Genomic DNA, 27,861 nt, shown 5'->3' on the forward strand with positions numbered 1-27,861 from the left:
TTTTAAAAACCATTACATTATAGACTCCAGAAAATTCTTCTCTGCATATTATTGTTGGTTTTGTTTGTCCACTCTTTACATAGCTTAAAATTTCCCATGATCACAGCCATACCCCTATTGTACATTTCTCTAATCTCCTTGTTAATTCCCCCTTTGCTCACACCTGTACTACTGTTGGGGACAGATCCTACCAACACACTTCATCCCTTGGTTGATTTCTGATTTACTGACCCAATTTCTTTCTTCACTGTCACTTATTTCCTCCCTTACTAACAGGGCTATTCAATCTGTCTTTTCATGGTTTTAGCTTACTTAGGCTTTATTTGTGAGTGTAGTTTTTGTTTGTGCATTGTCTTTTCCTGTCACTCTTGTTACCTTACCTGTCTCATTAAACTACTTTATCCTTTCTTTTTATCTTCCTTTATCTTTACTCACAAAAATCCTCTTCTAGAACGTATAACAGTACGTTTGGCTCATGATGTTGTGCCGAGCATTTATCTTAATTTAAGATTAACCTACACACCCCTCAATTTACTGCCATCCATCTGCTTGTCCAGCAGTCGCTTAAATGTCACTAATGTCTCTGACTCAACTACCATCGCTAGCAGTACATTCCAAGCATCCACCAATCTCTGGGTAAAGAACCTACCTCTGACATCTTCCCTACACCTTCCTCCAATCACCTTAAAATTATGACTCTTCATGACAGCCATTTCTGCCCTGGGGAAAGGTCTCTGACAATCTACTCTATCTATGCCTCTCATTGCTTTGTTCACCTCTATCAAGTCACTCCTCCTCCTCCTCCTCCTCCTCCTCCTCCTCCTCCTCCTCCCCCCCCCCCCTCATTGTGAAAAGCACTATTTCATTCAACCTCTCCTCTGAAGACATGCCTTCCAATCCAGGCAGCATCTTGATAAATCTCCTCTGCACCCTCTCTAAAGCATCTACATCTTTGCGATAATGAGGCGACCAGAACTGGAAATTCTAAGGATGGTCTAACCATCGTTTTATAAAGAGGCAGCAAAACCTCACAGCTCTTTAACTCAGTCTCCCTGTTCATGAAAGCCAAAACACCATAAGTCATTTCAACAACCCTATCACCCTAAGAATGACACGGTGGCTTAGTGGTTGGCATTGCTACCTCACAGTGCCAGAGACCCACGTACAATTCCAACCTTGGGCTACTATCTGTGTGGTGTTTGAAGATGCTCTCTGTGTCTGCATGGATTTCCTCTGGGTGCTTCAGTTTCCTCCCACAATCCAAAGATGTGTAGGTTAGGTGAATTGGCCATGTTAAAATGCCCACAGTGGTCAGGAATGTGTAGGTTAGGTGCATTAGTCAGGGGTAAATGTAGAGTAATGGGGAATGGGTCTGGGTTATTATTCTTCGGAGAGTCTGTGTGGACTTGTTGGGCCTAATGGTATGTTTCCATACTGTAGGGATTCTATGGAACTTGTGTGGAAACTTTGAGGGATCTATGTACATGGACCCCGAGATCCCGCTGTTCCTCCACACTGACAAGAATCCTGTCTTTAACCCTGTCTTCAGCAATCAAATTTGACCTTCCAAATGAATCACTTCACATTTATCCAGCTTGAACTCCATCTGCCCAGCTCTGCATCCTGTCAATATCTTGTTGTAGCCTGCAACAGCCCTCGACACTATATACAACACCACCAACCTTTGTGTCATTGGCAAACTTACTAACCCACTCTTCCCCTTCTTCATCCAAGTCATTTATAAAAACTACAAAGAGCAGAGGTCCAAGAACAGATCCCTGCTGAACGCCACTGGTCACCGACCTCCAGGCGGAATACTTTCCATCCACTACCACTTGCTGTCTTCTTTCAGACAGCCAGTTCTATACCCAGACAGCCAAATTTCCCTGTATCCCTTCCTTCCTAACTTTCTGAATGACCCTACCATGGGGAATCTTATTGAACGCCTTACTGAAATCCATATACACCACATCCACTGCATGACCTTCATTAACCTGTCTCGTCGCATCCTCAAGCAACTCAATAAGGCTGTTGAGGCATGACCTGCCCCTCACAAAGTCATGCTGACTATCTTTAATCAAACTATATTTTTCCAAATAGTCAAAAATCCTATTTCTCAGAATCCTTTTCCAGTACATCGCTTACCACAGGCATTAGACTGACTGGTCTGTAATTCACATGGATTTCCTTATTCCCTTTCTTGAACAGAGGAATAACATTTGCCTCCCTCCAATCATTTGGTCCTAATCCTGTGGAGAGTGAGGATGCAAAGATCATTGCCAGAGGCACAGCAATCTCATTTCTTACTTCCTGTAGTAATCTTGGATATATCTGGTCAATAGACAATATGTGCAGGAGTAGGCCATTCTGCCCTTCGAGCCTGCACCACCATTCATTATGATCATGGCTGATCATCCTCAATCACAATCCTGTTCCTGCCTTATTTCCATAACCCTTGATTCCACTATCCTTGAGAGCTCTATCCAAATCTTTCTTAAACGAATCCAGAGACTGGGCCTCCACTGCCCTCTGGGGCAGAGCATTCCACACACCCACCACTCTCTGGGTGAAGAAGTTTCTCCTCATCTCTGTCCTTATTTCTAAGCTGTGTCCTCTGGTTCGGGACTCACCCGTCAGCGGAAACATGTTTCCTGCCTCCAGAGTGTCCAATCCTTTAGTAATCTTATACGTCTCAATCAGATCCTCTCTCAGTCTTCTAAACTCAAGGGTATACAAGTCCAGTTGCTCCAATCTTTCAACATAAGATAGTCCTGCCATTCCAGGAATTGACCTCGTGAACCTACACTGCACTCCCTCAATAGCTCCCTCAATGTCTTTCCTCAAATGTGGAAACCAGAACTGCACACAATATTCCAGGTGCGGTCTCACCAGGGCCCTGTACAGCTGCAGGAGAACCTCTTTGCTTCTATACTCACACCCTCTTGTTATGAAGGCCAGCATGCTATCAGCTTTCTTCACTACCTGCTGTACCTGCATGCTTGCCTTCATTATCTGGTGTATAAGAACACCCAGATCTCTTTGTATTGCCCCTTTACCTAACTTGACTCCATTTCGGTAGTAATCTGCCTTCCTGTTCCTGCCACCAAAGTTGATAACCATACATTTATCCACATTAAACTGCATCTGCCATGCATCTGTCCACTCACCTAATCTGTCCAGGTCACCCTGTAATCTCCTAACATCCTCCTCACATTTCACCCTGCCACCCAGCTTTGCATCATCAGCAAATTTGCTATCTTTGTATATTGTAAAAAGCTGCGGTCCCAGCACTGATCCCTGCGGTACCCCACTGGTCACCGCCTGCCAATCCGAAAGGGAGCCGTTTATCACTACTCTTTGTTTCCTGTCAGCCAACCTATTTTCAATCCAAGACAGTACTTTTCCCCCAATAACATGCGCCCTAATTTTGCTCACCAACCTCCTATGTGGGACTTTATCAAAGGCTTTCTGAAAGTCCAGGTACACTATATCTACTGGATCCCCCTTGTCCATTTTCAGAGTTACATCCTCAAAAAATTCCTGGTCTGGCCCTGGGGTCATCCGTCCCAGAATATTTAGCACATCCACTTTCTTAATGTCAATCTGTTGAAGCCCATTAACCTGGTCCACATATTCGCAGGATCAACAAGGTCCCTTTCTCTTGTAAATACTGAAGCAAAAAACTCATTTCAGGCTTTCCCTACCTCTTCAGACTCCAGGCACAAGTGCCCTCCAGCCCTGCCCTCTCTCTGATCATTCTCTTATTCCTCACATAAGTGTAGGCCACCTTTTGGGATTTCCATAATCCTTTGTACTAAGGCTTTGTCATGCCTCTCTTTGCTCTCCACAGTCCATTTTTAAGTTATTTCCTAGCTACCCTATAATCCTCTAAAGCTGTGCCAGTTCCTTACTTCCTCAACCTTAAGTAAGCTTCCTTCTTCCTCTTGACAAGAAGCTCCTCTGATCTTGTCATCTAAGGCTCCTTCACCTTAGCATTCCTTGCCTGTCTCAGTGGGACAAAATTATCCAGCACTCGCAGCAAGTGCTCCTTTAAACAGCCTCCATATTTCTATTGTGCATTTTCCATAGAACAATTGTACACAGTTTATACTCCACAACTCCTGTCTAATAGCGGTATAACTCCCCCTCCCACAATTAAATACCTCCCCATACAGTCTGTTCCTATCCCTCTCCATGGCTATGGTAAAGGTGAAGCAGTTGTGGTCCCTGTCACAGAAATGATCTCCTACCGAGAGATCTGATACCTGGCCTGGCCTGTTGCCAAGCACCAAATCCAATAACCTGACCTTCAGACACCTGACAAAATCGGCTCCATCCAGACCATCTGTATTAAGGAGGTTCCAATCAATATTGGAGAAGTTGAAGTCACCCGTAACAAAAACTCTGTTACATCTGCACCTTTCCATGATCTACTGTCCAATCTGTTCTTCCATCTCTCTGCTGCCCTTGGGAAGTTTATAGAAAATACCCAATAAAGTAACTGCTCCTTTCCTGTTGCTGACTTCCACCCATACTGACTCAGTGGACAAACCCTCCTCAACACCTCCTTTTCTGCAGCTGTGATTGACTGTCTAATTAACAATGTTACTACCCTTCTTCTCTTACCCCCACCCCCAGTTATTTTTAAAAGATCAAAACCTTGAAACATCCAGCTAACATTCCTTCATGTACTGGTCCCACCTTCCCCGGAAGATAACCAAATGATCCACATATCTGAAGCCCTCTCTCCAGCACCAGCCCTGTAGCCATGTGTTTCGCTGCACTCTCTCCCTGAGATTACTACTCTGCTTGTCTTGCTGTTTAGCTTCCAACCTAACTCCCTGAAATCCCTTTTTAGATCCTCATCCTTTTCTTGGCTGTGTCATCGGTGCCAATGTATACCAAGACTTCTGGCTGCTCACGCTACCCCTTCAGAATCTTGTAGACTTGATCAGAGACATCCCAGGCCCTGGCACCTGGGAGGCAACATACCTTCCGGGAGTCCATTCGCAACCACAAAATTTCCTGTCTGTTCCTCTAACTATTGAGTCTCCTACCACTGGCGCTTTTCTATTCACCCCCTTCCCTTCTGATCAACAGAGCCAGGCTCAGTGCCACAGACCTGACCACTATGGCTTTCTCCTGCTAGGTCGCCCCCTGCGAACAGTATCCAAAACTCTCCCATTATTTACTTTAAATCCACCTATTTGTGGAACATTTTCCTTTATTTAATTATGCAGGATGTGATAGGACTGCAGAGCTTCAGTATGATCTGTTGATTATGCATCACTTGACTCTATCTATAGCATACTGTTGATTGGCATTCTTATCAGTTTGACACTACTTTTGAGGAATGCTTTCTTCTTCTCTTGGAATGCACTCTTCATTGAACCAGGATTGATCCTCTATCTTGATGGTCATGGTAATGTGGGGATATGCCATACTGTGCGATTGCAGATTGTGTTTGAGTACATTTCTGCTGCTAATGATGATCTACAGTGACTCACAGATACCCAGTTTTGAGTTACTAGAGTGTCTGAAAGTATCCTGCTTAGCTTGGTGGTAGAATCACACATGAAAGGTAGCAACCGCATTGTGATTATTCCTGTCAGTATTACTGTTGATGGATGCGGTAATAGTTTGGGGAGGATAGTTTCAAATAGGTGTTTTCCTCTTGAGTTACATTCAAGAAAGTGCAAGGTCACTGGGGAAGCTCTAAACACTGTGGAGCACCTACCTGTCATGCAAAACTAGATATCACAGGATTACTGTTTTTATACAGTACAGAAGAAGGCCTTTCAGCCCATTGTGCCTGCACTGGCTGAGTCATTGAACTAAGTTACTCCCCGAATCACCTGCATATTCTTTATTTTTCAGATAAAAATCCAGTTCTCTTGACAGCCTTGAGGTAACCTGCCTCCACCATATTGTCAGGCCATGCATTCCAGACCCAAACCATTCGCCGAGATGTTTCTCTTCCTTCCTCCATAGCTACTTTTTTTTGCAGGTTGACTTAAATCTTCTCAATTCTTTCACCAATGGAAGTTGCTCCCTATCGATTCTGTCCAGACCACTGCTAATTTTGAATACTTCTATAAAATCTCCTACAAGCATTAAACTAATTACAGCTGACTGATAGTACAGAACAGGAAGATCCACGATTGACTTGATTTTCAGTCCAGGAGCTTCAAGACAGATGCTGTGGAAAAGAATCCCACTAAATACTGACTGGATCAATCTTACAAAAGCGTTGACCACCTGTGCAGAGGTGGTCAATTCATGTTACAAGAGAAAATCAATTGTCCACTGAAGCTGCTGAGTGATAGCTCCTCCTCCTCCTTCAATGACAAGGTCCGGTATGACAGATAACGCTAAAACCCTTCGACTGGGGCCAAACAGGGATGTGTTCTGGTGCTGAAGCTCTTTGGCATATTCTTCTCACTGTCATTGATACATGCCATCTAGAGGGTGTCTCAATGCATACCAGAACTGATGGAAGCTGTCTAGACTTACTCACCGTGTTCCAAGAGAAAATCCTCATCAGACAGCTTTTCGGTGCTGATGATGCTGCACTGAGGAAAAGCTGTTACAGAGTTTGACCTAAAGAATTATATTGCTGTTGCTCTCTCCATAAGTGCTGCCTTTTCCATTGAATTTCTATTTTGCATTCCATGCTCCTCACTATTTTGCTTTTATGAAATAGAGGAAACAGATCAGTGAATTACACACCACCTCACTCCACTGACTTCCTCCACAGCAAGCTTTGCACAAATGGCATGGAGCTCCAGCATCACATCAACCGATTCTTAATATAGAATTAATTTTTGTGGTGCAGGACAGTGTGAGACAGCAAACTGCCGAAGATGGAAGGACTGAAAAGTCACATTCAATCAGGCAGTTGTAGTTGAGTCCAGTCCACTTGTTAATGTTTGTTTGGAAAATTAGTGGGACCCAGGTTAAGATACAAAGTTGGATTGATCCCATTTTTTATCTCAACCCAATGTAGAGACAACCAACATTACTTGTTGAAAACACAGATTAGAGGTTAATTGTACACAAAACTGTCATAAGAACATAGAAAAATAAAGCAGGAGTTCCAATCAAGTCTGCTCTACTGTTCAATAAGATCAAAGCTAACTCTAATTTTCTGCCAGCCCTGTAGTCATTGACTCCCTGAGAGATCACAAATGCAGCACTGAATACATTCAGTGACCTAGCCTGCTTCTGATGTACAGAATTCTAAAAACGTATGACACAGGGGAGAAGAAATTCCTCATCTCTTACTCGGGATCCCTTTCAATCTGTTCTATGCAGTTTTAGACAGCCACATGAGATGAAGCATTCTCTCAGCAGCAAACCTATTAAGTGCACCTCAGAATCTTATTTGTTTCAATCAGGTTATCTCACTAGCCTAAACTGCACTGGGCAATCTGCTCAAACTTTCCACTTAAGGTGGCCCCTTCATCACAAATCAACCATCTCTGAACAACATCTAATGCAAGTATATCCGCTTTAGGTTGGGAGACCAAAGCTATTCACAGTACCACTGTGGTGGTCTGAGCAATATCCTCAACGGTTAAGTCCTCAATGATTTTCCATGTTACAGTGGACAAGATTTCACAAAAAGTGCAGCTTTGTTTGTGTGATCAGGATGATGTATTGACCACGACCAAAGAGGAAGAGAATCTTCACGCCATGGATGAAATGCTAAAGAGACTGAATGATCCCAATGTGAAGTTGGAAAGGTATAGGCCAGATGTACTGTATCTTATCCTGAAAATCATTTAGAGAGGACTACAATGTAGAAAGAATACATAGAAGCTACGGTCCATTATCTAAACCCAAAGATGTCAGAGGTTAAATTGGGTGGCACAGTGCCTCAGTGCCTCAGGCGGCTGTCTGTGTGGAGTTTGCACATTCTCCCCGTGTCTGCGTGGATTTCTTCCGGGTGCTCTGGTTTCCACCCACAGTCCAAAGATGTGCAGGTCAAGTGAATTGGCCATGCTAAATTACCCATAGTGCGATGTGCATTAGTCAGAGGGAAATGGGTCTGGGTGGGTTACTCTCTGGAAGGTCAGTGTGAACTGGTCGGGGGCCGAAGGGCCTGTTTCCACACTGTAGGGAATCTAATCTAATCTAAATCCTGATATGGCCTTAAGCGGCACGGTGGCTCAGTGGTTAGCACAGCTGCCTCACTTAGATAAAGGGGCAGTACAAAGAGATCTGGGTGTTCTTGTCCACCAGTCAATGAAGGCAAGCATGCAGATACAGCAGGTAGTGAAGAAAGCTAATAGCATGCTGGCCTTCATAACAAGAGGGTTTGAGTATAGAAGCAAAGAGGTTCTTCTGCAGCTATACAGGGCCCTGGTGAGACCGCACCTGGAGTACTGTGTGCAGTTCTCTACTCCACATTTGAGGAAAGACATATTGGCTATTGAGGGAGTGCAGCATAGGTTCACAAAGTCAATTCCTGGAATGGCGGGACTATCTTATGTTTAAAGACTGGAGTGACTGGGCTTGTATACCCTTGAGTTTAGAAGACTGAGAGAGGATCTGATTGAGACGTATAAGATTATTAAAGAATTGGACACTCTGGAGGCAGGAAATATGTTTCTGCTGATGGGTGAGTCCTGAACCAGAGGACACAACTTAAAAATAAGGGGTAGGCCATTTAGGACAGAGATGAGGAGAAACTTCTTCGCCCAGAGAGTGGTGGGTGTGTGGAATGCTCTTCCCCAGAAGGCAGTGGAGGCCCAGTCTCTGGATTCGTTTCAGAAAGAGTTGGATGGAGCTCTCAAGGATAGTGGAATCAAGGGTTATGGAAATAAGGCAGGAACAGGATACTGATTGAGGATGATCAGTCATGATCATAATGAATGCTGGTGCAGGCTCGAAGGGCAGAATGGCCTACTCCTGCACATATTGTCTATTGTCTCACAGCACCAGGGACCCGGGTTCAATTCCCGCCTCGGGCAACTGTCTGTGTGGAGTTTGCACATTCTCCCTGTGTCTGCATAGGTTTCCTCCAGGTACTCCGGTTTCCTCCCACAGTCCAAAGATGTGCAGGTTAGGTGGATTGGCCGTGCTAAATCTCCCATAGTGCATTAGTCAGGGCTGAGTGTAGGGGAATGGGTTTGGGTAGGTTGGTCTTTGGAAGGTCGGTGTGGACTTGTTGGGCCGAAGGGCCTGTTTACGCACTGTAGGGAATCTAATCATAAGACATAGGATCAGAAATTAGGCCATTTGGCCCTCATGTCTGCTCTGCCATTTAATTGTCACTGATAGATTTTTCAACCCATTTTACTGCTTTCTCTGATCCCCTTGGCAATCAAGAACTTAGCTATCTCTGTTTTAAATATACTCAATGGTCTGGCCTCCACAGCCTTCTGTGCTAATGAATTCTACAAATTCACTATTCTAGCTAAAGAAGTTTCTCTTTTATCTCCATTCTAAAGGATGTGCCCTCGGTCCTTCATCTGGAATTGTCTGAAATGGCAGAGAATGATCCTTTTGAATGTGGAGTCTGATGGGATGAAAAGTGAGGTCAAGGAGAAGCTGAATCACTCTGTTGTGAGTGTTGGGAAGGGGAAAGGGCGAAAGCACAGGTGATAGGTCAGATGTGGTTGAGGGCTCTGTCAACTCCAGTGGGTGGTAAGTGGTCATGACATTCTACCAACATGTCCTCTTGCCCTACTCGTCCCCCTGCTTCCTTCCCGAATATCCCCCCCACCCCCCATCCCAGTGAGAATGTCTTCCGTTCTAGTCTGGCAGTCAGACACACCATTGTTCTGCCATTTTAACATTACAATCACTTAATCGGAATTATCAACATCTTTTCTCCTCCAGCACCCTACACTCACTCCCTCCACATGTCCTGCTCCCCCCTCAAACTATAACATAAATGCTGTCCCTTCCACTCTTCACTTCAGCTCTGATGAATTCATCTGCACTCAAAATGTTAGCTTGCTCTCTTTGCATAGATGCTGTCTGACCCAATGTGATCTCTGTATCTGTACAGTACAGATTCCAGCATCTGCAGTAATTTGTTCCAAGGAATTATTCGTTGATTTGAATCACAAAACAAATGTGCCACAAAGCTTCAAGTGCATCCTCTGGCAACTGACTGTGTGGAGTTTGCACATTCTCCCCATCTCTGAGTGTTCCGGTCAAATGGCCCTCAGTTTCGGATGAGCCAAATGGCCTCTTTTCACGCTATGTTTCTAAACAAAGCATGACAGCAGAGTGTTATAACACAGGGACAGCAAGCAACATCAAATAAGCCTCACTTTTGCTGGATTTGCAACACAGTGAAATTAAAATATTCAGTAACCCTCATAATTACTGAACTGTTCCTAACTCACCTTTAACAATAACAAATCTTGGGCACCAAGTTTATAATTTAGTAAGTGAGCAATAAGTGAGCAGTTTATTCTTAATATTCTCACATTAGCAGGATAAAGTTAAGCAATAGATAGTCTAATTAATATCTATCATTTAACCCTATTTCTTTTTGAGTAAAGCCACTCCTACCAGCACCACCAAAACAACTCTCTGTTCAGACAGATAGAGACAGTTACAGCATAAATTAGAAAGAAGATAGAAGACTTGCATTTCCCTAGTTCAGTTAAAGTGATGGGTGTTGAGCCGTCATACATTCTTTGAATCATGAGATATTCACAAGCACATATTGTGTTTACGGAGCAAAGCAAGTCCCTTCAAAATGTATCGAGAAGATAGTCTAAACGGTAATGTTTTCTTATTGTAAAGGTAAGTGTAAGATGCTGTGCTTTAGATGCAAAAAATTGGTCAAACAACCTTGGCAAAAGGTAAATTCAGAATGTTCCACATGCAACTCCAGCAGCCAGGAGGAAAGCATCAAGAGAAGTCTGAAAGGGTAGAAGGGAGAGATGTGCTGCAGCAACAGACCCGGAAACAACTGCTACGAAAAAGCTAAAAAACTAAGGTTTTTGGTTTTGTGAGAGCTTTAACACACCCGTTCAGGCTCTTTCTATTGCTCCAACCTTTTAAAAGAAAATTTCCAAGGTCTCTCAAGATGTTTACTTCGAGTTTTCAATTGATGTCTCAGTGCTTCTGTCTTAAAACCTTTCTTTTAAAACAAAAGAACAAAGTAGACCTCCTCAAGCCATAGTATCATCACTATCGCCCCTTAAAAATGAGCTATCAATATTCAAAGATGGCTTTATTTTTAAAAACCTTCAATCTTACACTATTTGTAAACAGTGTCAGTAGACTCCCAAACATATTAGCATCAGACAGTACAAAAGTCTTTGCGCAACCAAAAATATATTACTATCTTTACTATGCCTACTTGCCTATTGTAGGCCCATGGCCTTGAATGTTATGACACTTCAATTGCTCATCCAAGTACTTTTTTAAGGTTGTGAGATTTCCTTCCTCAACTACCCTCCCAGGCAGTGATTCCAGACCCCACCAGCTTTGTGAAAATGTTTTTCCTAAAATGCCCTCTAAACCTCCTGCCTTTCACTTTGAAATTATGCCCCCTTGTTATTGACTACTTCAACTAAGGGGAATTGAAGCTGCTTTCTATTTACTCTGTCCATGTTCCTTATAATCTTATACATCTCTATCAAGTCCCCCTTTGACTTTCTATGCTCCAAAAAAAGCAACTTGAGTTTATCCAGCTTCTCTTCAGAGCTGAAATGCTGTATCCCAGGTAACATCCCTGGTGAGTCTTCTTTGTACCGCCTCTAGTGCAATCACATCCTTTCTATGGAGTGATTACCAGAATGCACACAGTATTCCAGCTGTGGCCTAACCAAGGTCTACACTACTGCAATATGACCTCCCTTGCTCTTATAATCTATGCCACGACTGATAAGGGAAAGTGTCCCAACTGCCTTTCTTGACTACCCTATTCATTTGTGCTGTTTCCTTCAGAGATCTTCAGACAACACCCTAATATTCTTCCGTTCCTGGTGCCTTACCATTCATTGAGTACTCCCCTCATCTTGTTCCTTCTTCCAAAGTGAATACCTCACATTTATCAGAGTTAGATTCCACCTGATTTTCCCATCTGATCAATCCTCCTATAAACCAAGGCCTTCTTCCTCACTGCCAACCACTTAGTTAATCCTTGTGTAGTCCACAACACTACTTATCATACCTCTCTCATTCTTACCTATATTATTTATGAATAACACAAACAGTAAGGGGCCCAGTACTGATCCTTGTGGTACACCACTGCAGCCCGGCTCCAGTCTGTCAAACTATCTGCTGTCTTCCATTTTGGATCCACTTTGCTACGTTGGATCCCACAAGCTTTTACCTTTATCTTATGTGAGACCTTGTCAAACACTAAAGACTTTGCTGTTAACTTTTTTTATAATAAATTAGGGTTCTATTCTCAGAACATTCAACAATTTTTAACTGCTTATAAAAGCTAGAGAGGGTAAAACACAGAGCAGCCAATCCCGAAGCCTCCAAAACAACACTGCACTGGCCAGAACCACTTCTCCCTTTTTTCCCTTCTTAATCAATGTTATTTGCGTTGGCTGGTAAGCACCAGTCCTTCCTCAATTGGCCAACTCAATGTACAAACAGCTGCCTACCCTGAGCATAGCAGCACTCAATACCAATCCCTTTACAATGTTCTTTAGATTGGTAAATAAGTGGTAAATCTTCCAGGCCATTTTCCAAAAGCAAACATCTGTGTTGTTTTCTTCCCTTTGAAAAACAGTTGTTCAAAGTCAAACTAACCCCAACATCAACTCTCAGTTCAACCAACAAGAAGAAGAAAAAGAAAAGAAAATAATGATATTCTCAACAAGAGACTGACAGGGTATTTTGAATGGTTTTAATGCATTATGTTGCTTTGTCCAATCAAAAGCGTGTTGTAAAAATGGACAACATTTATGCAGTAGTGGTTAGTGTTGCCTTTGTAGGACAAACCTTATGAGGAATCACTGCATTATAAATATATCTACATTACAATACATCATCTAATAATGACATTTTAGCTGTCAGAATATTTTATTTATAATTCAAAATGTTTCCGAGTCCTAACAGCCTACCTTTAATAATTTTCCAAGGACGTTTTTTTCTGAAATGGCTTTCAAAACCCACATGTATACATGAAAATTACATGCTGGAAAAAATACAATTTTCCTGTGGTCCTCCCCAAATGGGGAAAAGGGATGTGTGTAGTTTTTTTCAAGCTGCAGTATAATAGGTAGTTAGAAAGACAAGGAAAAATTATTTCTCCAGTAAAAGAACAACTAGTAACCTGCTTTTGCATCTCCTCTGCACTTGATTTTAATCGACAGAGGCTGATGGGGGAAGAGCTCAAAGGAATTTTGACTGTGCCATTCTCTCAATGCTGAAGCCTTGAGGATGACAATTGGCATTTTATTTCTTGAATCAGTACCCTCTGCAACATATTTTAGTTTGCAGAGTTCCTTGCTCAGCTCTCTAGCTTTGGAATTACATTATTTCCTCATACACCAAGTCTTAATACAATTGTCAGTTGTGGAAAATACTGGAGTCTGTTCTGAAGGAAGTGATAACAGCATATTTGCAAAACATAAATACGGTTTGGCGAAGCCAACATGGGTTTATGAAAGACAATTCATGCTTAATGAATCTACTGGAATTTATTTGAGTATATAACTATAGGCCAGTGAGTCTCACTTCTGTTGTGGGCAAAATCTTAGAGAGAATTGTAAGGGATAGGATTTATGCACATCTGGATAAGAATAATGTGATCAAGGATAGTCAGCATGGTTTTATGAAGGGCAGGTCGTGCCTCACAAACCTTATTAAATTCTTTGAGAAGGTGACTAAGGAGGTAGATGAGGGGAAAGCGGTAGATGTGGTATATATGGATTTTAGTAAGGCGTTTGATAAGGTCCCCCATGGTAGGCTACTGCAGAAAATACAGAGATATGGCATTGAGGGTGAGTTGGAGGTTTGGATTAGGAATTGGCTGGCTGGAAGAAGACAGAGGGTAGTAGTTGATGGCAAAGGCTCATCTTGGAGTGCCGTCACTGGCGGAGTTCCGCAAGAATCTGTTTTGGGACCAGTGCTGTTTGTCATTTTTATAAATGACCTGGAGGAAGGGTTAGAAGGTTGGGTGAGCAAGTTTGCGGATGATACGAAAGTCAGAGGAGTTGTAGACAGTGAGGAAGGATGTGGCAGGTTACAGCGGGATATAGAGAAGCTGCAGAGCTGGGCAGAAAGGTGGCAAATGGAGTTCAATGTAGCTAACTGTGAGGTGATTCACTTTGGTAAGAGTAACAAAAAGATGGGGTACTGGGCTAATGGTCGGATACTTGGTAGTGTGGAAGAGCAGAGGGATCTTGGTGTCCATGTACACAGATCTCTGAAAGTTGCCACCCAGGTAAATAGTGCTGTGAAGAAGGCATATGGCGTACTGGCTTTTATTGGTAGAGGAATTGAGTTCCGGAGTCCTGAGGTCATGCTGCAGTTGTATAAGACTCTGGTGCGGCCGCATCTGGAATATTGTGTGCAGTTTTGGTCGCCATACTATAGGAAGGATGTGGAGGCACTGGAACGGGTGCAGAGGAAGTTTACCAGGATGTTGCCTGGTATGGTAGGAAGATCCTATGAGGAAAGGCTGAGGAACTTGGGGTTGTTTTCATTGGAGAAAAGAAGGTTTAGGGGTGACTTGATAGAGGTGTACAAGATGATTAGGGGGTTAGATAGGGTTGACAGTGAGAACCTTTTTCCACGTATGGAGTCAGCTATTACAAGGGGGCAAAGCTTTAAATTAAGGGGGGGTAGATATAGGACTGATGTTAGGGGTAGGTTCTTCACTCAGCGAGTCGTAAGTTCATGGAATGCCCTGCCAGTAGCAGTGGTGGACTCTCCCTCTTCATGGGTATTTAAGCGGGCATTGGATAGGTATATGGAGGATAGTGGGCTAGTGTAGGTTAGGTGGGCTTTGATCGGCGCAACATCGAGGGCCGAAGGGCCTGTACTGCGCTGTATTCTTCTATCTTCTATGTTCTATAAGTAGCAGAATAGATAACTGAGAGCCAGTGAATATTATTTGAATTGAAGGCTTTTGATACAATCTCTCATAAGAGTTATTGCGCAAAGTTGAAGCATATGGGTAGGAATAATTGTTAGCTTGGATTGAGAATTGGTTGAGAGACGGGAAAAAGAGTGAGAGGAAATGGATCTTTTTTAAGTGGCAGGCAGTGACTAGTGAGATGCCACAAGCATCAATGCTTGGGCCTCAGCTATTCCTACCATATACAACTGACCTGGATAAGGGAACCAAATGCAACATTTTCAAATTTGTGAATGACACAAAACTGGGCAGGGATGACAGTTGTAAAGAGACTTTAAAGTTGAGTAAGTGGGCAAACACATGGCAGATACAGTTCAATATAGCTAAATATGAAGCTACAGACTTGGGTGTGAAAAACAGAAAGACTGTTATTTAAATGGTGATTATATTGGGAGTTGTGAATGTACAAAGGGATCTAGGTGTCCTGTACACCAAAGTAGACAGGCAAATATAGCGAGCAGTTAGGAGGCCGATGGCATATTGACCTACATTAGGAGTGGGTTTGAGAGCAGAAGTAGGGACATCTTACTGCAGTTATACAGGGCTTTGTTGAGAGCACATCTGGAGTATTGTGTACAGGTTTGGTCCTCCTACCTAAGAGAGAATATACATGTCTTAGAGGGAGGGAATTCACTACACTGATACCAGGGATGGCAGGACAGTCTTGAGTTATTTAGGTCTACAACAATAGAAAGGGTCCTTCAGCTCATCAAGTCTGCTGTAGTCAAAAACAAACACTGACCTATTCTCATCCCATTTTCCAGCATCTGGTCTTATATGTTTTGGCACTGCAGTTGCACACCTAAAAACTTCTTAAATGTTGAGGGTTTGTGCCTCTACCATCCTTACAAGCAATGAGTAGCAGAAGTTCATCACCGTCTAGGTGAAAAAAAATCCCCTCATCCCCTCTAAATCTCCTGCCTCTTACCATAAAAGGGACAAGAGATTGGTTTAACTATTCACTAGAGTTAAGAAGGATGAGAGAGGTCTGATTGAAACATTTAAAATTCCAACAGGGCTGGAGAGACTGACATGCAAGGGTTATGTTTTCCTGGTTGGAGAGTCTAGAACAAAGGATAGTCTGGATATTTAAGAATGAGATGAGGAAAAATTTCTTCACTCGAAGGATAGTGAATCTGAAGGCCAAGTCACTGAATATATTAAACAAAAGATTAAATGAAACATTGGTTAAATCATAGATGGAATGCTGTATGTAGTTTCTGCTCTCTGTCAGAAGGATGTAATTGGACAGGAGAGGATTAGAGAGGAGATTCACCAGGATGTTGCCTGGGATGGAGAGTTTCAGTTACAATGAGAGACTTAATAGGCTGAATTTGTTCTCCTTGGAGCAGAGGAGGCTGATGGGGTCTGATTGACGTATAGAAAATTGAAATGTATAGAGTAAATCACGAGGATCTCTTCCCCATGGCAGAAGTATCTAACACTGGTGGGCACAAGTTTAGGTGAGGAGCAAGCGGTTTCAATGAGATCTGAGAAAAACTAAATCACTGATTGGTAGAAATATAGAACGTGCTGCCTGAAAGTGTGTTGGGGACAGGCAGTCTTGTAACATTTACTCTTCCATCTGAATGAGTACATAAAATGCCAGGGCATAGTAATCCATGGACCATATGCAAATAAATGGAATTAGTGTAGTTTGGTATTTATAGTTTGGCATAGACATGGTGGGCCAAAGGTCCAATTTCTGTGCCGAATAACTCCATGACATATTAATTTTTTTAAGTATTCAAGACATCAAGGAATATGGGAAGAAAATGGGAATATGGCATTTAAATAGAGGCTATGATCATATTGAATTCTGGAGTAGACTCGAAGGGCCAAATGGCCCATATCCTGTTCCCAGTGTCTATGTCTATAATTCTGTCTTCATCACAGACGCCACCCACCCAACTATTGTTTGTAACTTGGGTGCTTTCACACTATAATGTCAGTGCTCTCACCATCCAGAGTCAAGAGGCAACTGGAAATATTTTGGAGAACCATAGAGCATAAAAACAAGCCCTTTGGACTACCATTTCTATGCTGATCAACAACACCAAACTGCCCAAATCCCATTTATCTGTACTTAGTCCATTGCCTACTATGGCATGGCTTTTTAAGTATTCATCCACCACCCTCTGGATGAGAAAAGTCTGATATAAACATAGTGAAAGGATTCTCTGCCACTTCAATGTTTTTAAACCAATAGACAGATCACTTTACAGTCTCCATGCTTTACTCTAAACAAAGGTGCTGCATCAACCAGAAATTGCAATTCTAACAGGTTGAAGCTCATGTTAAGTAATTTGCTGAGACATTTTTCTCATTAACTTTCATAGTCAACTCCTTGTAAAATTTTCAGTATTGGTTATAAATTGTCATCTTATTAGTTCTAATGCTTTTAACTTTTTTTTTAACCAAGCGACACCCTCAGCCCCATTGGGAGTTATCTCCAGTGTGAATGAAACAGCCCTGAACTTGGAATGGTCTGCTCCTCATGAGACAGGTGGCCGGGAGGATGTGGTTTACAATGTGATCTGTAAAAGTTGCAATGCAGGCCGCAGCACCTGCACTCGATGTGGAGACAATGTGCAGTTTGTGCCACGTCAGTTGGGTTTGACTGAGCCTCACGTTTACATCAGCGATCTGCTTGCCCACACACAGTATACCTTCGAGATCCAGGCTGTGAATGGAGTGTCAGATCAGAGTCCTCATCCACCTCAATTTGCAGCTGTCAATATTACCACCAATCAAGCTGGTAGGAAATGCATATTTTTGATTTGTGTGCAAGAGTGTGATGAAGATGTCTGGCAATGTAACTTATTGTATGATGAAACAAAATAATTATAAAGACCACTGATATTTCTGGTCCTGATTTGCAGCTTCCTGAAACTCTTGAACAATTTTTAGTCTGCACTGCTGTTGATTCAATTTGTTTTAGTGACCCCATCAATCTTCTGATGCAGCTGTTGTCCGTCTGTGATATCGTTCTCAAATCCACTGCTTTGTTGTTTATTGAGCAGTTGGGGCTGTCCTTCTGTATCGTGAACGAACAGTAAATCCCTGAATTACAATGATGGCATTGGTGATTAGGAAAATACACTGTTGCCTCAATAGACACTTTCCACTGATATGTTCTCTTCTGAAATTCTTTCAGAATGCCAAATTGTTTCAAGATAGCTCATCCATTTATTGTTTTTGTGTTTTCTTTAGAAGTATGAGTCATCCTGCATCTGTCACAATTTATGTAATGCATCGTTGCACCAGGTGATGTAATTATAAAGGAGGCTGAGTTTCAAGGCATTGACATAACAGCAATTTGGTAGCATAGAGCTTGAGTATTGAAAAGAAATTATATTTTGAGGGAGCTTTTCATCTTACATCCATCAGGACGATTTGAAGGATATCAATTTGAAAGGCAAAGCCAACATTTACCATGTGAGTGTGTTGATTGGTTGACAATAGGTGTTACTATTGCGACTGCACCCATTAATGCTGACAGACAGTTAATTTCCAAGCTATATCTAAATTTTAAAATGAGCAGATTGACTTAAATTTACCAGCAAATGATTATTACCTAATTTATTGAGTTAAAAGAGGTACAATGTGTGTACGTTTCCATTTTGCCTGCCCTGCACCCATATATCATGTCAATGTGGAATGATACATTGATATTCAGTACCAGTGCACCACACGTCATGCCTGACTGCCAGTCCAAAATTGGTTGTCAATGTAATTCTGCACATTCCACAACTGCAATCACAAACACACTGAAATGGCTAAAAATTACCATCTATAGTTGAAAACAGAAAATGGCAATTGACTTTAGGCTGTTGTTCAGACCAGTTATAATGATAAATGGTGATATACACTTCAGCGGTCACATGCTTTGCCAAACCTGCTGAACCTTGTCATGTTTAAACTTGTTCAAAAACTCACTGTTGACTGAAATTACTTGTAAATGTATAACATTTAAAACAGACAAGAGGGTCAATTTTTTTCACAGAGGGTGGTGCGTGTATGGAAGTGATAGAAGCAGGTAAAATTCCAACATTTAAAAGACATTTAGACAGCTGAAGGAACAGGAAAGGTTTAGAGGGATATAGATCAAACACAAGCAAATAGAAGTAGTCAAGTTTGGGATACCTGGTCAGCATGGACGAGTTGAATCGAAGAGTCTTTTTCTGTGCTGCATGTTTTTTTTAATAGATTAGATTCCCTACAGTGTGGAAACAGGCCCTTCAGCCCAACCAGTCCACACCGACCCTCCGAAGGGTAACCCACCCAGACTCATTTCCATCTGACCAATGCACCTAACACTACGGGCAATTCAGTATGGCAAATTCACCTGACCTGCCCATCTTTGTGACTGTGGGAGGAAACCAGAGCACCCGGAGGATACCCATGCAGACACTGGGAGAATGTGCAAACTCCACACAGACAGTCACCCGAGGTTGGAAATCGAACCTGGGACCCTGGTGCTGTGAGGCAGCAGCGCTTACCACTGAGCCACATGACTCTGTAGCTACAGTGAGGATCAATAAAGACTTGTCACATTCCAATTAAAATTGGGCTGCACTATTCCTATGTGAGATTCTGATGATAGTTATTTGGATTGCTTTGTACATTTCTGATCAATTAGTCACAAGTATACCATTACCCTGACAGACGACAAAGTCAAATAACAAAGGTGATTTTAGATGTTTGACAATTCATTGACAATCACTCCTAATGCATATAATTGTACATCTCGGAAATTCTGTGTCAGTGGTCATGGGTTCTCTAGGTCATTGCTGATGAATCCAATCTCTAGGTCCTCATCTCTGAACATGCATTTGGCAAGTGTTTCCGCGACGCAGAAGTGATCCTTCGGAATTGAGATTTTTGGCATTCTTTTCTCCAATTCATTTTCTATATTTCCTCTGGCCAATAGATGTCCTTAAATTATTGTGTCCTTTCAAATGGAATTTTGATCCACATTAGTTTCTTCTGAATGTGAGTCTCCTATGCATTGACATCTGAGAAGCATTTCTTGAGCGAAGTCTTCAGGGAGTTTCTGAAATGCTTCCTTTCTTCTCCTCTCATCTGAATGCCTTCCTTAAGTTGAGTGAAGATGATTTACTTCAGTGGTTGGAGATCTGCTATTCTAACCACATAGCTGGCCCAGCGGAGTTGGTTTTGGATGGTCATGGTCTCAATGCTGACGCTATAAACCACCAAGGGTGCTGATGTTAGTACACTGTCCTCCCAGCTGATGATGAGACTCCATCTCAAACTAGTGTTCATGGTACTTATCAAGTGTCTAGAGATGGCATCTATATGTAGTCCATGTTTCAGAGCCAAATGGACAAGTTGAAATGATGACTAGTTATACACAATGATCTCTGTATCGGCATGGATGTCATGATTTTTAAAAAACTCTCATCTTTAGGCGGAAGTCGCGGATTGGATGCAATGTTGTATCTCCTCGTAGATGTCAGCCTTAGATGGAGAGGCAGTTTCCCCAGTAAGAGAAATATTCCATGCCTGGGAGGAATTCACCATTATTCTTAATGAACGAGCGACCAGAAAAGTACCTTGGATGGGTTAGTAAAGGACTTGTCTTCTTGAGTTTGAGGCTAAGACTGATTCTGTGATATGCTTCTGCGAAGGCATTTAATAAGGTTCCCCATGGTAAGCTCATTCATAAAGTCAGGAAATGTGGGATACAGGAAGATTTGGCTATCTGAATTCAGAATTGGTTGGCTGACAGAAGGCAGAAAGTGATTGTAGATGGCAAGTACTCTGCCTGGAGGACAGTGATGAGTGGGGTCCCACAGGGCTCTGTTCTTGGGCCTCTGCTCTTTGTAGTTTTTATAAATGACTTGGATGAGGAGGTTGAGGGGTAGGTTAGTAAATTTGCAGATGACACAAAGGTTGGAGGTGTCGTTGATTGTATAGAGGGCTACTGCAGGCTGCAGCATGACACAGACAGGATGCAGAGCTGGGCTGAGAAATGGCACATGAAGTTCAATCTGGATAAATGCGAAGTGATGCATTTTGGAAGGTCAAACCCAAATGCTGAATATAGGATTAAAGACAGGATTATTGACATAGATCCCTCAAAGTTGCCACCCAAGTGTTTAGGGTTATTAAGAAAGCATGTGGTGTTTTGGCTTTCATTAACAGGGGTATCAAGTTTAAGAGCTGCGGCAGCTCTTCAAGTCCCTGGTAAGACCACACTTGGAATATTGTGTCTGGTTCTGGTCACCCTACTATAGGAAAGATACAGAGGCTTTGGAGAGGGTTTAAAGAAGGTTTACCAGGATGCCGCCTGGACTGGAGGGCTTGCCTTATGAAGAAAGGTTGAATAAGCTCGGATTTTTCTCTCTGGGGAGAAGGAGGAAGAGAGGAGACCTGATCGAGGTACACAAGATAATGAGTGGAATAGATAGAGTCAATAGCCAGAGACTTTTCCCCAGGGCAGGACTGACTAGTACGAGGGGTCATAGTTTTAAGATATTAGGAGAAAGGTGTAGAGGAGGTGTCAGAGGAAGGTTCTTTACACAGAGAGTTGTGAATGCATGGAATGCATTGCCAGCGATAATGGTGCAGGCAAAGTCATTAGGGACCTTTAAGCAACTGCTGGACATGCACATGGATAACAGTGAGTTGAGGGGTGTGTAGGTTAAGTTACTATATTTTACATTAGGATGAAACCTTGGCACAGCATCATGGGCCTAAGGGCCTGTTCTGTGCTGTACTTTTCTATGTTCTATATTCTATCAAGGCATTAGCAAGCTCTGAAGACTGTCTTCTGAGAGTGCAGAGATTGTCAGTCATAAAGTGAAGTTTCACAAGTGAGATTGGTGTAGTTTTCTTCTTGTATTTAAATCAGTTACACCACCTACCAGGTCCAAACCAAGACTAATCTTCCAGTATTCAAGCTGAATGGGATAGGTACATGCCACAGGGCAAGATTTATAGATGGGGGAAGGGCAATTATAATGCAGTTAGGCAAGACTTAGGAGACATAGAATGGGGCAGCAAAATATAGGGGATGGGGACAATCGAAATGTGGAGCTGGTTTAAAGAACAGCTATTGCGTGCCTTTGATAGGTCAGGCATGGAAAAACTGAAAAGGTAAGGGAACCATGGTTTAACAAAGAAATTCTATCTCTTGTTAAGCGAAAGAGGGAGGCTTATGTGACGTTGAGACGAGATGGTTCAGATGTGGCGATGGAGAGTTACAGATTAGCTAGGAAGGCTTTAAAGAGAGAGTTAAGAAGAGCAAGGAGGGGACATGAGCAGTCTTTAGCAGGTAGAATGAAGGAGAACCCTAAAGCTTTCTATAGATATGTGAGAAATAAAAGGATGACTTGGGTAGGAATAGGGCCAGTCAAAGACAGAAGTGGGAAGTTGTGTGTGGACCCTGTGGAGATCGGAGAGGTGCTAAACAAACATTTCTCATCTGTTTTCATTCATGAAAAGGAGAATTTTGTAGAGGAGAAGACTGAGATGTGGACTATTAGACTTGAAAGGATTGAGGTTAGTAAGGAGGAGGTGATATCAATTCTAGAAGGAGTGAAAGTAGACAAGTCCCCTGGGCTGGATGGGATTTTTCTGAGAATTCTCTGGGAAGCTAGGAAAGTGATGGCCAAGCCTTTGGCTTTGATATTTGAGTCATCATTGTCTACAGGTTTAGTACCAGAGGACTGGAGGGTTGCAAATGTTGTGCCCTTATTCAAGAAGGGCAGTAGAGATAACCCAGGTATTTATAGACCAGTGAGCCTTACATCTGTTGTAGTAAAAGTTTTGGAAAGGATTATAAAAAATAGGATTTATAATTATCTAGCAAGCAATAATTTGATTGGAAATAGTCAACATGGATTTGTCAAGGGCAGGTCATGTCTCACAAACCTCATTGAGTTTTTTGAGAAGGTGACCAAGCATGTGGATGAGGGTAGGGAAGTTGATGTGGTGTACATGGACTTCAGTAAAGCCTTTGATAAGGTTCCACACGGTAAGCTATTGGAGAAAATGAAGAGGGATTGAAGGTGATTTAGCAGTTTGGATTAGAAACTGACTTTCTGTAAGAAGGCGACGAGTGGTGGTTGATGGAAAATATTCAGCCTGGAGACCAGGTGTGCCACAAGGATCTGTTTTTATAAACAACTTGGACGCAGGCAAAAGTGGATGGGTTAGTAATTATGCGATGACACTAAAGTCGGTGGAGTGATTGTCAGTGTGGAAGAATGTTGCAGGTTGCAGGGAAACTCAGATAAACTGCAGAACTGGGCTGAAAGATGGCAAATAGAGTTCAATGCAAATAAATGTGAGGTGATTCACTATGGGAAGAATGACAGGAAGGCAGAATACTGGGTCAATGGAAAGATTCTTGCTAGTGGATGTGCAGAGGGATCTTTGTGTCCATGTACATAAATCCCTGAAAGTTGCCACCCAGGTTGATAGTGCTGTTAAGAAGGCACAGTGTGTTAGGTTTTATTGGTCGAGAGATTGAGTTCTGGAGCCGTAATGTCATGCTGCAACTGTACAAAATGCTAGTGTGGCCTCACTTGGAGTCTTGTGTACAGGTCTGGTCGCCCCATCACATGAAGGATGTGGAAGCATTGGAAAAGATGCAGAGGAGATTTACCAGGATGTTTCCTGGTCTGAAGCAAAGGTTTTATGAGGAAAGGCTGAGGGAGCTGGGTGTGTTCTCATTGGAGAGAAGGCGGCTAAGAGACGATTTAATAGAGACATACAAGATGATCAGAGGATTAGATGGGGTGGGCAGCGAGAGTCATTATCCTAGGATGATGATGTCTGCTTGTACAAGGGGGCATAGCTGCAAATTGAGGGGCGATAGATTTAAGACAGATGTTAGAGGCAGGTTCCTCACTCAGAAATGCCCTGCCTGCCAATATAGTTAACTCAGCCACATTAGGGGCATTTAAACAGCCCTTGGGTAAGCATATGGATTATGATAGGATCGTGTAGGGTGATGGGCTTGGATTAGTTCACTGGTCGATGCTACATCGAGGGCCGAAGCGCCTGTTCTGCACTGTATTGTTTTATGTTCGATGAAAGAATCATCTGTCAGAAGAAGATACAGTGATTTTGTTTGGCTGAGAAATGAACTTGAAAGAGCAAGCAAGGTTGTGGTGCTATCATTACCTGGAAAAGTACTATTTCATCAGCTTCCGTTTAGTGGGGAATGATAGAATATTCGACAGTAGTTTTTCAGAAGAAAGTTGAGGTTGAAAAGTTTTCCGTCCCTTTAAAGATAATGTCCACAACACTGGGAAGCTTATTCTTGACAAACTAAAGAATCAATATTTTTCTTCATTCATTCATGAGACGAGGCTGTTGCTGGCCAAGCAGCATTCATTGCCCATCTCTGATTACCCAGAGGGAAGTTAACAGTCAACCTCATTGCTATGGGTCTGGAGTCACATGTAGGCCAGACCAGGTAAGGATGGCATTTTCCTTACCTAAAGGACATTAGTGAGCCAAATGAGGTTCTCCTGATAATCAATTCATGGGTTCCACATATTTATGGCAGTATTCAAACCATGGTCCCTAAAGCTTTATTTGAGTCTCTTGTATAACAGTCCAACTATCGCCTCCAGGTGTGTACCCTATCTTAGCCCTAATCCCTAATCTTACCAATATCCATGTCCTTCTCGGTGAATACTAATGTAAAATACTCACTAAGCCCCTCATTCCTTCCTTGGGCACCACATGTAAATTCCCTCCTTTGTCATTGCATGAACCTGCCTTTTTCCTCACTACTCCCTTAATCCTAAAATGTGTATAAAATGCCTTGTGCTTCCGCTTCCGCTTAATCCTATTTGCCAAGGACATTTTATGGCCCCTTTTGGCCCTGTTTGTTTAAGTTCTTTCCTGATGCCTTTATATTCCTCAAGGGCTTTGTCTGATTTCAGTTTCCTAAACTTTACAAATGCTTCCATTTTCTTTTTGTCGAAACTTTCAATGTCTTTTGTCATCCAGGGTTCCTAACTATTATCCAGGTGCCCCAGGTCCCTCCCCCAATCTAAAGATGTGGTTAATCAGTGGTTAGCACTGCTGCCTCACAACACCTGGCTTTGATTCCACCCTCTGGTGACTGTCTGTCTGCAGTTTGCACATTCTCCCCTTGTCTGTATGGGTTTTCTCCAGTGATTTGATTTCCTCCCACAGTCTAAAGGTGTGCAAGTAAGGTAGGTTAACCATGGGGAATACTGAGTTACAGGGATAGCGTAGGAGGGTTACAGGGATAGGGTAAAGAGGTGGGTCTGGGTGAGATGCTGTTTGGAGGGTCAGTGTGGACTTGATGTGCCAAATGGCCTGTTTCCACACTGTTGGGATTCTACGATTCTAAATCTTGCCATCCTTAACTTTCATCCTCACAGGAGCATGCTGATCCTTAACATTGATCAACTGGCCTTTAAAAGACTCCCACACATCAGACTTGGATTTATCCTCAAACAACTGCTGCCAAAAGCCTTTTCCCAATTTAGCACTTTCACCTGAAGACCATTCTTATCCTTACCCATAACTGTTTTAAATTTTATGGAATTTAATAGCCAGGTTCATTCCTTAAAAAAAGGTCTAGTACGGCTTCTTTCCTATTTAGAATATGTACATGTTGTTGCAAGAATCCATCCTGAATGCACCTGGCAGATTCTACCCCATCTAAGCCCTCCTGGCATTAAGGGAATCCCAGTCAATGATAGAGTTAAAAGCACTGATTACAACAATCCTGTTACTTTTCTATCTTTCCATGATCTGCCTTGTTGTGGAAATTAAATCAACTTGACTCAATAATTAGCAAGAGCAAAGCAAGGATCTTTATTAAAAATCTTGCAAGATTGACTCATTACACTAAGCCTGAATGCAATGAGTATCGAAAAATTACAGACACCTGCCTTATAGCGTTCCTTATCACACTCTCAAGGGCAGAGACTGGGGAAACTCAAGTTGTTATCCTCTCATCCCCTGGTCCTAGACATAACAGTTATTCAGCTTTCGCTGAGTTGGATGATCGCAAGGTGGAATTGAATGCTTACAGACTTCAAACAGAGATAAGCTAACTGCAAACCTTAATCAAAGCATCATTTACAAAGCTCAGCACAGCATTAATTTAAACAAAGCATTCTCTTTAAATTTCACAGTAAATGGATAATTAATTTCACAGTAAATGGATAATTTTCCATTACAGGGAGAAAGTGAGGACTGCAGATGCTGGAGACCAGAGTTGAAAAGTGTGGTGCTGGAAAAACACAGCAGGCCAGGCAGCATCGAAGGACGAGCACCTCATTTTCCTCCAAGGAACCCTCCAACCACATGGGATGAATGTAGATTTCTCCAGCTTCCTCATTTCCCCTCCCCCCACCTTATCTCAATCCCAACCCCCGGATTCAGCACCACCCTCCTGACCTGCCATCATCTTCCCGACCTCTCCGCCACCACCTCCTCTCCGGCCTATCACCCTCACCCTCACCTCCTTCCACCTATCGTATTCCCAGCACCCCTCCCCCAAATCCCTCCCCTCTACCTTTTATCTCAGCTGGCTTGGCACACCAGCCTCATTCCTGAGGAAGGGCTTATGCCCGAAACATCGATTCTCCAGCTCCTTGGGATGCTGCCTGGCCTGCTGTGTTTTTCCAGTTTTTCCACACTTTTCAACAATTTTCCATTACAGCCTATATAAGTGTTCCTCTATCTCGAGCTGGCTATTGAGGCCTAAATCGTAACCACTTCATGACAATTTCTCCTTTCTTATGTTAAAAATTCTACCCATATGACTTAACTAGATGAGCCGTCCAAGATGTCCTCTTTTAGTACAGCTGTGACGTTCTCCTTAATACATAATTTAACTACATCACCCCTTTACATCCCTCTCTATCATGCCTGAAACATCTAAACCTTGGAACATTGAGCTGCCCAGTCCTGTCCTCCTTTCAGTCAGTTTTGGTAATGGCTACAACATTGTAGTCCCATGTACTAGTCCATCACCTCAGCTCATCTGCCTTACTTGTTCTACTCCTTGCATCAAAATAAATACGCTTCAGACAATCAGTCCCACCATGGTCAGTAACCTCTCCCCCTCTTTTTTGTTCCCTTTTAACTTATTAGATTTTACCTTGACCTTCTCCTCAATCATTCCCCATGCTGATCTACATCTGTTTCCCATCCTCCTACCGTACCCGTTTAAATTCTCCTCGTGGCATTAGCATACCATAAGGTGGTTAAAAGGCATTGAAGTATTCATTTGGCCATGATCATATTGAATGTTGGGCAGTCTTTAAGGCTGAATGTGGAGAGTATAGTGCTGGAAAAGCACAGCAGGTTAGGCAGCATCCGAGGAGCAGGAGAGTCGACGGTTTGGGCAAAAACCCTTCATCAGGGCATTTGCCCGAAATGTTGACTCTCCTGTTCCTTGGATGCTGCCTGACCTGCTGTGCTTTTCCAGCACCACACACCAGCATCTGCATCCTCACTTTCGCCTTGAAGGCTGAATGACCTAGTCCTGTTCTATTCTGTTGACTGCACCTCCAGCAGATGATAGCACCAGGGAGATGAAGTGCTGTGAGGCTACAATGGCAAGTTACATTGACTTTATCAGTTGGTTGATCATTGTGAAGCCTACATCATGCTCACAGTGGCCTTGTGTGTGCCCTCTTTGCGCTGGTATAAGATGTAATAACCTCATGAATACAGCTTGTGTTAGCTAATTAGGTCTCTATTAGAACAGCAATATTAACATCAAGTTTATAGAGCTCACCATCAATCAGAGCCATCTT

At 42.6% G+C, this 27,861-nt stretch overlaps 1 protein-coding gene across 3 annotated transcripts in view; it reads left to right on the forward strand.

Moving 5' to 3' along the window:
- LOC140487179 (ephrin type-B receptor 2) overlaps window positions 1-27,861 on the forward strand; it is a 718,490-nt gene that overhangs the window by 523,365 nt on the left and 167,264 nt on the right. For all 3 annotated transcript variants that reach the window (XM_072586828.1, XM_072586830.1, XM_072586829.1), the window contains one exon: window positions 17,496-17,831. In XM_072586828.1, the coding sequence (XP_072442929.1) occupies window positions 17,496-17,831 (336 nt within the window). The remainder of the gene's footprint in view (window positions 1-17,495; window positions 17,832-27,861) is intronic.

The sequence above is a fragment of the Chiloscyllium punctatum genome, chromosome 16 (genome assembly GCF_047496795.1).
Source record: "Chiloscyllium punctatum isolate Juve2018m chromosome 16, sChiPun1.3, whole genome shotgun sequence".
Lineage (NCBI taxonomy): Eukaryota > Metazoa > Chordata > Chondrichthyes > Orectolobiformes > Hemiscylliidae > Chiloscyllium > Chiloscyllium punctatum.